This window comes from Sesamum indicum, linkage group LG6, assembly GCF_026168435.1.
Source record: "Sesamum indicum cultivar Baizhima isolate 11 linkage group LG6, ASM2616843v1, whole genome shotgun sequence".
Classification (NCBI taxonomy): Eukaryota; Viridiplantae; Streptophyta; class Magnoliopsida; order Lamiales; family Pedaliaceae; genus Sesamum; species Sesamum indicum.
The window spans coordinates 2181952-2192551 of NC_142662.1; the positions used below are offsets into that span (position 1 = coordinate 2181952).

The 10600-nt window shown below is 34.0% G+C and overlaps 1 protein-coding gene across 4 annotated transcripts; it reads right to left on the minus strand.

Annotated features, from left to right (window-relative positions):
• Positions 1-3227: 3227 nt before the first annotated feature.
• On the minus strand, positions 3228-9687 carry LOC105165295 (ent-copalyl diphosphate synthase 1). 4 transcript variants are annotated; one of them, XM_011084262.2, is made up of 15 exons: positions 9373-9687; positions 9186-9254; positions 8959-9035; positions 8563-8860; positions 7603-7786; positions 6450-6664; positions 6251-6371; positions 6023-6135; positions 5613-5839; positions 5041-5156; positions 4492-4590; positions 4148-4399; positions 3948-4059; positions 3611-3826; positions 3228-3528 (listed from the first exon to the last, which is right to left on the minus strand). In XM_011084262.2, the coding sequence occupies exons 1-15, from the start codon at positions 9467-9469 to the stop codon at positions 3283-3285; spliced, it is 2442 nt and encodes an 813-aa protein (XP_011082564.1). In that variant the 5' UTR covers positions 9470-9687; the 3' UTR covers positions 3228-3282. The 4 variants fall into 4 exon arrangements, with proteins under 4 accessions (XP_011082564.1, XP_011082563.1, XP_011082565.1 ...); XM_011084261.2 differs by having other exon boundaries at positions 9186-9263; XM_011084263.2 differs by lacking the exon at positions 4492-4590 and having other exon boundaries at positions 9186-9263.
• Positions 9688-10600: the final 913 nt, after the last annotated feature.

Sequence of the window (10600 nt, forward strand, 5' to 3'; positions counted from 1 at the left end):
GCCTCTTTTCGATAAAATAAAAATATTTCCCTCTCTCACGATCACAGGTATATTAACCTACTTGATTGAATCACATAAATCTTATATTTTTATCTGTTTTATGCTTTAGCTTGTGCGTGAATTATGACAAGGCCGATGGAGATACAATCTTGATCAATTGCCATATTTTAGCTGCTACTGAGGATTTTTCAAGAACAGCATAAAAGAAAGTCTTGGAGTTACCGCATGATTCAATTCTTGATAGACGTCTTTGTCGTGCACTAATTGTGCTTCCAATGAGAGCTGACTCACAGTCCTGATCAGAATCCCCACCAAACTTTTTCTTGGTTTAAACCTGTCAAATGTCAATGATCATTCAGCTACATGCCTACATGCATATTGATTTGATTTTGAAATTTATCCAGCTATTGATTTTCCTTGTTCTTGCACATACCGTCCTCCATTCGAGTCCCTGACAATGCTGCCATGTTTGAATTCGTTAACAAAGGCCCGCTCTCGTTCCCTGGAAAGTTGTTGCCAATCAAAATATGACACAATTGTCTCTACTAAGACCATGGCCTTAGTCCAAGCCAACCGCTCTCCTGATTTTTCTAGCTTGAATATACTGGCTGCAGCTATGTAGTAAGCTTGGAGAAGGCTTCTTTCACTCAACCCAAACCCCCCAAAACTGCATTTTGTACACCATCTGCACCCCACAAAAATAAATAAATACAAGTCATGACAATTACGAGTTTATCAAATCTTCGAATAATGATGTTACTTAAGAGTAAAAATTATTAAAGAAAATAAAAAGTTTCTTATTCTTGGATGCATTTTCCCTCATGCAAATGCAGGGTCTGGCAATGGTTGTACTCTAATTTTGCTGGCTTAAGATAGTCGTTGTTATTAACATAGGGCATTATGAAGATATGTGAATATTGGAATAATTAGACTTCTTATTCACATTGTTGAAATAACATTTTTGGCATCGGACATTGTTGCAACTATAGCATTAGTATCTATAGCCATGAATTTTTTTTTTTATTGCAATTTCAAAGGAAATAGTTCGGCAACGGATATTATACAAAATCCATCCAGAAAATTGCAACGATAACAAAGTTTTTTTTTTGTTTTTTTGTGGTGGTTATATTTATCTAGGATGCTCAAACTAACTTGCATGACATTATATGAATAGTACATGCTAGTAAGATAGGAGCTCAATGTTATGAGTCGTTTGATGTGATTGATTCAAGTAAATTACTGCCATAAATATTTTACCAGTCCATGCATTTTACCACGTTTACTCAATCTTTTATGTTCGGAACAACTCTATTGAATAGCGTAGTGCCACTTCGAACCCGATCGTCATATGCTCGTCATTTTCATCCTCAAGCTTGTCAATATTCTGCCTGAGAAATAATATCCCTGTAAATGAAAACTGTTTGATCATTGTCTTAATCAATACTCTTATGAATACTGGACTTCCAACAATACTGTTTTTTGTTTCTACACAATACACATTAGTGAGTTTGAAAAACGAGAGATAAGAAGACGAAAAATGCATTTCCCGCCGTACAGTGCATATTAAAAAGGAAAAATTAAATTCACCCATCGAGAGAAAGAGGAAGAGAGCTTCTTCAGAGAACATGCAACGGCACCGAAAGACCGCTCCGAGGGGAAGGGGGGTGATCGGAGAATTATAAATTTTGTATACGTAATGTATGTATGTATATATATATATTAAAATGCGATACAAATTATAATATGAGGAGTGGGCCGCCACCTATCAGTCCAACAGATCCAACCCTGTAGATCCCAAACAACAAAAGCTATCATGCACATTTTGTTCCAAATTAAACTAATGTGGCAGGATTTGAAAGCAAGGCCTTATTTAACAAGCCTACTCATGAGCTAGTGGGGATGACACATCGTAAATCCACATCAAAGACTACGTCACCCTGAAAACTTTTCAGCTAACTCTCCCTATTAGCCAAATCAAGCAGCTGGTAACTACTTCCTAGATTTTCAAGTTGACTGGGCAATGTCTATTCAAATTATCATAACTTTTTTAAATAAGTCAAAATCATGTTAGTTAGCTAACATCTGTAGGTTTCTTTTGACATGCAGCTTGTTATAACCGATTTTTGAATTTCACTTTGAATCACTCTATAAATAGAAGTATGTTGCACTTAAAAGAGGTAACTCAAACTATTTACACTTATCTATCACAATACAACAAGGATAGACATTTGTTCATTTTCTGCACCCTACAAGCTCATTTTAGCTTACATTGCCATATTTAAGCACTCTATATATTTATTTCACCATTGTCTCTAATGATTCCAAATCTATTTATTTCTTAGTAATTCAATTACTGACTTGAGAATCAGCCTGTTAACCTCTATTTTGTAAATTAGTTCTCAGTAATTTTAGGATTTTCACTAAGATCCTTCTACTATTGTGGTGCTACTGATGATTCATGTCTACATCATCAGTACATTCAAACTCAAATACTAATTTAATACTCAATTTCTAAATCAACGAATATATTAAAAGAAAACAATGAAATAACGCACTACTATTAAAGTGGACTATATTATACCCATATATATGGTACTCGAACTCTGAAAAGACGAGTAGATGCTTATTAACAACCAACTCATCTAAAAGTTTAAGTTGCTAGGAAGAAAAACTATTTAATATTAATACCTTAATACCCCCTCCGCCACATGCAAATCATGCATGTTAAACGTTTCTTTTATAAATAGGAGACAATGAGATCCGAATCCAAAACTTCCCGTGTGATCCAACTCTAATACCATATCAAACGACCACCTTATCTAAAAGTAAAAAAGAATAATTTAATATTAATATCTTAACAATATAAAATTAACTTAAATTTAATCAAACTTTTTTTTAAACTTTACAACCTCACTCCACTATTCACATCTCTTTTTAATAAAAGAAATAGAAAAAAAAGAATTAATTACTCCTCACTTGCCATCTTAGAACATTTAACAACAATGAGAGGTGAGTTATGCCTATTCATGATTTGCTTCAACAAAAATGCAAAATTAAACTCCCAAAATTTATCTCATAATAGAAGGCACCATTTATAGGTGACATATAGAGATTGCACATACTGTGCTAGTGACATAGTAGCCAACACCCCGTAGGCATAGTTGTCTTATCACTTTTGACTCATTAGCATTTGTCTCGATTGTACAAACGGCGACCTAATCAAGAGATTCGTACTAAAGAATCAAATCAATTCCACTATGATGAGTGATCGATGAGTTCATCTCATGTGCATATTACTCTATCAAAGAGCACTTTAGCTATGTGGAAATTGATACTTCCTGGGCTACAATACGCAGTGTAATAAAAACTTTTAGCCACTACAAGAAAGTTTTGCTTGATACTATAATCTAAATCTCCAGAGAATTGGGTGAGCAGTACTAGTTTCACCAGTTCTCGCATGTCCGACTCTATTTGGACAGTGGTGATGCCTCCTCCCATGTCACCTACACACCCTTTGCCCTCATGCACCTTGATTCAACATAAACAAACGTCAGGGAAATTGCGGAAAGGAAAATCAGCCTAAAATCTGTAAAATATGAGCAGTAGCTACCTTTCGGTTATGAAACAGGCGAAGGTGGTGGCAGACTCTACTAGTGACCTGCAGGAGCTCTTGATACTTGGGATGGGACAACACTGATTCAACTAAAACTCTATTGTTGCATTTTCCGCTGCTTAGATTCAAGGTATGCACGAAAAGCTCTGCGTCTCTAGCTTGCCCCATATCATCATATCCTTCTTCCCATGTTAATCTCAACCACTTTTCCCACTGCACACATACTACCATAGTGAAAAATATATAGCTGACGATTGAGTGACTAACATATCACAAGGCGACTAAAGATACGACAATGAGTTTTGCCATGTTTAGCTGCAGATGAGGATTTTACCGCATGATACAATTCTTGATAGATGTCTTTGCCGTGCGCTAATAGTGTGTCCAATGACAGGTGACTCACAGTCCTAATCAAAATTCCCGCCAAACTCTTTCTTGTTTTATGCCTATATCAATAACATATATTTTATTTATACCATGAATCACTTTGAAAGTTTGTTTCAGTTTTGACAATTATCTTGTTCTTACACATACCGTACTCCATTTGCATCCCCGACAATGCTGTCATGTCTGAATTCGTTAAAAAAGACTCGTTTTTGTTCCCTGGAAAGTTGTTGCCTGTCGAAATACGATACAATTGTCTCCACTAAAACCGCGGTCTTAGCCCAAGCTAATCGCTCTGTTGATTTTTCTGGCTCGAATATACTGGCTGCAGCTACATAGTAAGCTTGAAGAAGGCTTCTTTCACTCAACCCAAACTCCCAGAGCCCACAATTTTTATACCATCTGCATCCCACAAAAATAAATAAGTGAAAAACATCGCGAACAATGTTACATTATAAGCATAAAAATAACTAAAAAAATAACAAATTCCTTACTTTTGAATACTTTTCCACTCGTGCTGATGTAGGGCCTGACAATTGTTATAGTCTAATTTCGCCAGCTCGAGATAGGTGTTATTATTAATATACGGCATTCTGAATATATGAATAATGACATAATTAATCAAAATTCTTATTAATTTCACTCTTTAAATATGAGAAAAAGAGACGCAAAATCCATAAATCATGTATTGTATCAAACCTTTTTTTTTTTTGTTAAAATATCACATGATGTTGTCTCAGCATTTTGCCAAAAAATGTGTCGGAAAATTCTTATCCAAATCAGGTCCGACCAAACTAAATCCATCATAGAGCAAGTTGATTTACTTGTGGTGTGATCAGTCACTCTTTCATGAACTACATACCAATCACACGGTAAGTGGCATTGAACTTGCTATATAATTAGTTCAAATCCGGCCAACCTCAATATGAGTTAAAATTTCAGGTCCGAATCACATGAGAAAACTTTATGTGGCTTAATTATCTTTCTTATTAAATATATGGAGTTACCCATACAAAAAAATAATGAAATAGTAGAAAAAGTACCTGTACAAGGTTTTTCCAATCCAAACGTCGTTGTCCCCACCGTACTGTTCTAAGAAGAATCTCGTTTCAAGCCGAGGTAGACTCGCGTACCACGGCAGATCTAGTGCATACCCCACCTGTTATTCTAATTTCTCATCAACTTTCTTTCTATTCTTTGAATTGTTCTATAAACACATTGACCCACTAAGAAAACAATGCAAAACAGCAGCCAAAAGTTCGAACTTGAAAGTTGCTTAATTCTGTACAAACGTCAAATTTGTATATGTTTTATTTATTATTCCATTTACAATGCAATTAGTCAAGTATAAATCTCCTAGTTTTGTTATTATAGAATTTTAATAGGTGATTGATTAATCTTTCTAAAGTCAAAGTGTAATTCATTTAATCGTGTGATGGATTTGAATTCTCTTTTTTGTTCAGTAAAATTGTCGTATATATATCTCACTTTCATTTGCACACACACACAAGTTTATATATAAAATATCTCCCTTCACTACAACTCTTCCTTTTACAAAGTAATAAATTGAGATTAAAATTTCATACATATTAAGTCAAGTAAGTAATAAACATACCTCGCCTGGCAGGTCTTTGGCGATAACCCATTTATCAAGTAGTTCATTACTAGCTCTTTTTTCTTGCAAGAACTTGGTCGAGAACTTTCTTGCATCTGCAAGTATGTCTTCTCCGGGAAACATAACCTGAGAAGCCCGATACAAGTTGTATATTCCAGTAACAGCCTGGTCGGTCTGCCCCACGAAGCAGAAGAACTCTCCACTATTCTCAAAGTGCTTGAACACATCTGCCAATTAACCCACACAAAATACACTAAGATCTGATGCCCCTCGCACTACACAAGGTGATATTCAAGTACATGCACACTATCATGTTGCACGTGCATGGTAATTTTCAATGATATCTTTTCTCCTCATTTGAAATGCTAGTTTCCAATGTTCTTGATTTACAAAAAATATAATATATTTACCAGTAGAAACATCGTAACCATGCAACCTCAGAAGCCTAAACCCCATTGCCGTGTCGTCAATGTCTTGAACCTTAGAGTTTCTTGCCCAACAGATCCCTTTATTCGTCCAGTATCTGAAATTTCTCAATAGCATTTATAATCATAGTATATAAAAACATATATATATATATACATATATACATATATATTAGTAACAATTTAATCATATACGGCACAAGAGTGCAGTACCTATGAACATAATCGATACATTCGTCAATTTCATGTTGAAAGTACCGCGAAATTCCCAGCCTCTGCAAGCGATCTACGGCCCAGAGCCGCTCAAACAAGTCCACAGGGTACACATTCGGAACTAAACCAAAAAAAGAAATGAAAACAAATAATCAAATATTTTCTTTAAATAGAACTGAATTAGTTTATGCAATTTCACCTCCCCCATTGAATTTTTGAACAATGTCAGCAAGATATTTGAGGCAATTCTCATTCTTGGTCTGCTGGAGAGCAAAGGCAGTGGAGGATGGAGAGAAGAGGAATGAGCCGTCAGCAGACTGTAAGTTCAATAGCTTTTGCCAATCCAGGCCCGGCATCCCTTCCAAGCTGTGCAGTAAAGTGGTGGGCACTCTGTGCAATGTGTCCCATGGTATCCTATGGATCGCACCCCCACACAATTAAAGCACTAAGTTTGGTTTCATTTTCGACTAATTTTTAGAATGGGTCAAAACATATTTAATATTTATCCTTATATAAAAACATTCACTATGTTTCGTTTTATATTTTGACATTTCTTGAGAATAAAACACATTTAATATTTATTTTTGTGTTTTTTATACCTTATCTATGTGTTTTTTTTTTGTTTTTTAATTTTCTAAATGTATATACTCTTGTATGTGTACAATATAAAAGAGACGTAATTTGATAATGAACAGTAATTTTTGTCTCCAAAAAGTACAACATGAAACATACAATATTTATATATATACATATTTACAAAAATATATATAAAAGATATATGATTTGACAATAAACAGTGATTTTTGTCTCAGAAATCCCAACATCAAATCTACACCACTTATTTTAAATTATTTCAAAATACAAATCCAAACACTATGATCATATCTTGTATTTTATCTCATTTATATACACTCACATACATAAATATATATAAAAGAGGCATAATTTGGCAATAAGTTGACTATGAACAGTAATTTTTGTCTCCCACACAACACAACATTAAACATAGACATAATTTAATAATGAACAATAATTTTTATCTTTCAAAATACAATCAAACATACAACACTTATTTTAAATTATTTTAAAAATAAATTCATTCATACACACTATCTCTAATATGTAATTATTTATCTCTATCTTTATATTTTTATTTCCACCAAACACAAGGAAAACACCTCAAAAATAAATCCAAACATTGTGATATTTCCATAAAGAAATTTTGCTTTGATTGCTTTTCGACCTATCTTTATTAAATAATTATATTTAATTACTCGACAGATAAATTATAATAATATTACTTTATGTTTCTTTAAATTGATAGATAGAGTAATTATAATGATTAGTCTCACCTTCTGAGCTTCAAGTCTCTTCGGGCGTGTATGCGTTGCAGGGCTGGGGAATGATTGGGAATGTGGATGCCCAGGCTTTTGGCTATTTCGATGAGCGATGGCAGCGCCACTTCGAACCCGATTGGCATCTGCTCCTCATTTTCATCCTCTAGCTTGTGAATGTTCTCTCTAATAAATGATATCCCTGTAAATTTAATCAAAATTATTTGTGTTAATTAAATAAAAAGTATTTTTAATATGATGCTACAAATACTTTGTTACCTGATTCTACAATATAAATACTTTTTGTGGGTCCTACCCAAACACTAATGGGTTCGAGAATTTTCAGTTGGAATCTGATTTTATCCAGACAAATTAATTTTATTTTGTTATATGATCGTCGTATTGATTTTCTTGAAATTTATAAAGAAATTGACATAAAATTTTGTGAGAGTTAATTAAGACTACGTCTTTATTTTCTAAAAGAAAATCATTATTGGAAAATATATAGACTCAATTGTATTTTTAATTTTTTTAATTATACATTTTTGGCATTTTTAATCCTGCAACGTGTTAGTTGTAAATTAGCTATTATTTTTTTTAAATTTCACAATTTCAAGACAAATTCGATCATAATTTTCAAAGTTCACCAGAAAATTAGCATGTAAGGGTTTAAAAAATAGGGAACCACGTCTTATTATATGAATTAGATCGATATATATGACAAGGAGTGATTGATATTAAAAGAAAAAAAGAAAGCGACGTGGCATAAGTTGCCATGACCATAGAAATCCATTCGTTACTTTTAATCCATTCGTTACTTTTCGATCAACTTTATATTAGAATCACAAAACTAAAAAAAAGTGAAAAATTAGTTTACAACCCCAATAAATTAAATAACTAAAATGGCAAATAATTATAATTATACAACTAAAATTTCAATTAAGCCAATATATATATATAGTAATGAAAAGGATGAACCTTTATCGGTTTTGTCAGGGTGCAATTTCCAGGATTTCAAAGCAACCACACATGCTAATGTGTTGATGATTCTGTCATGAGCCGTAAAGGTGTCCCTGTCACCCCACGATCCATCGTCGTGCTGGTTGTTGGAAATCCAGTGGATGCTGGAAGGAAACTGCGGCACTCCACCGCCGCCAATATCCTCCAGCAGCGCCACCCACGCGGTGTCATAGGGCGACACGCTTATCTCCCCGTCATCCATGGACCGCAGCATCGATCGAATCACCCCCACTAATTCCCGTATCTTATCTGATATCTGCGAAAAGAAAAGGGCAATGTAGATTGATACGATCGATGAGTGGGGGGAAGTGGGAACAGGAGAATTAGCAAAAAGGAATGTTTCCAAGTACCCACTTTATCTCTGTCATTCTCCACATTATCCTTCTTCCACTTCATCACTCCCTCACCACTCTCAATCACATCTATGTATCCTGCAGTTCCATACAACTACTCAGTCTACATCGATCATACGTAATATCCATGATTTTTTTAATTCAAACTTAATTAGGTCTTGGAAATTAATAACACACAAATTCCTGCAAGAGTACTGTAATTCCATCTTGTTTAATTGGGGTACGTACGGCCGCCTCCGGGAATTGCATGATATTGCAGGGAAGTGATCACCGGTGAAGTCCGAGGAAGAAAAACACCTGCAACAACTAGATAGCATGACCATGATTGATGATGAGTCTGTTTTGATTTTAACCGTTGATTAAATGGAAATGGAGTAGTTATGCGTATGTGTGTGAGAGATTCAGGAGTATTCACCGGCGGTGGAAAGACGAAGAGGATTTTTCTCCGGAAGACTGCCGGGGGAAGGGGGTGACCGGAGGAGAGAGGTGGTGTGGGAAGCAATTACTGACATGGTTTCTTGATCAACCGTTTGTTTTCTTGCAACTCGGTTGCTGAGAAAAGAGCAGCGAGGAAGAAATATTAAGAGGTGGGGGTGGGGGTGGGGGTTTAATGAGCAGACAGATGCTAGCACCGACTTCCTAAGTGATTCTCACGAATGGGTGCATGGTAGAACCCAAACTCATGAAAATGACGCCGCTCTGTCTTTTCCCCTTGCTGAGATGTTTTTTCATTGGGTTAAATGCAATTTATAATAAAGATTCTTGGAAAAAAAGATATTCTTATATCTTTTCAATTGAATTGTCTTTATAACGGTGAAAATACTTTCTCACATGCATTAAAATGTGAAGACGTATGGGGATAATTTGATCATAATAAAATTTATTTAACTTGTAATATATCAACAATAAGTCATGAATCAGGAGTAAATATGAATTGATTTTCTATTTTTTGTTAATTTCAGTAAATTCAATGAATTTTAATCTACGGAGGGACTTATTTGCTAAACGAAAACAAATCTCATGAACGCTAGATATAATTTCCCAAATTACAAGAAATTTACGTATAATTACATCAAAACTTAAAAAATGAAGTGGTAATTGTGACACTATCAAAAAAGTATTAAAATTTCTATTCTAATAATCCTTTTTTGAAAAAAATAAATAAATAAAAGTATTCTAATAATAGTAAAGATGGTATGATGATGTGAAGTGTAATGAGTGGGCGAAAGCTAATTCGTACCTCTTACTTTCTCCTCCTCTTGCTATAATTCAGACAGAAGTTTATTTTGTACACTGTATCTTAAAATCCTTTCAAGAAAACTGAGACAATGAGTTTTACTGATTCCTAATTTGCTTCAACAAAAACGCAAAGATTGAGACCAAAAAGCTACAACATTATTATTATGTTGTTGGTTACATAAGTATTCAATTTGTTTTTGGATAACACGAGTTTCGAGTTAATAAATATTGAAAGTATTTTAAAAATTTGCAGAAAAATTGTAAAATTAATGAAAACAAGATACGTAATAGTCGTAAAAATAATATTTAAATGTTTATTATTCTATTATTTATGCTAATTAATTAGCAAAGTAATTTATTTTCATGTAGTATATGATTATATATGTATTCGGGGTTATTATTTT

Coding starts and splice junctions, on each gene's coding strand:
- LOC105165295 (XM_011084261.2), bottom strand. CDS start 9,469: ATGTCAGTAATTGCTTCCCACACCACCTCTCTCCTCCGGTCACCCCCT. Junction 4,591..5,040: donor ATTGGAAAAACCTTGTACAG/GTACTTTTTCTA, acceptor TCATATATTCAG/AATGCCGTATATTAATAATA. Junction 4,060..4,147: donor GGGGATGCAAATGGAGTACG/GTATGTGTAAGA, acceptor TTATTGATATAG/GCATAAAACAAGAAAGAGTT.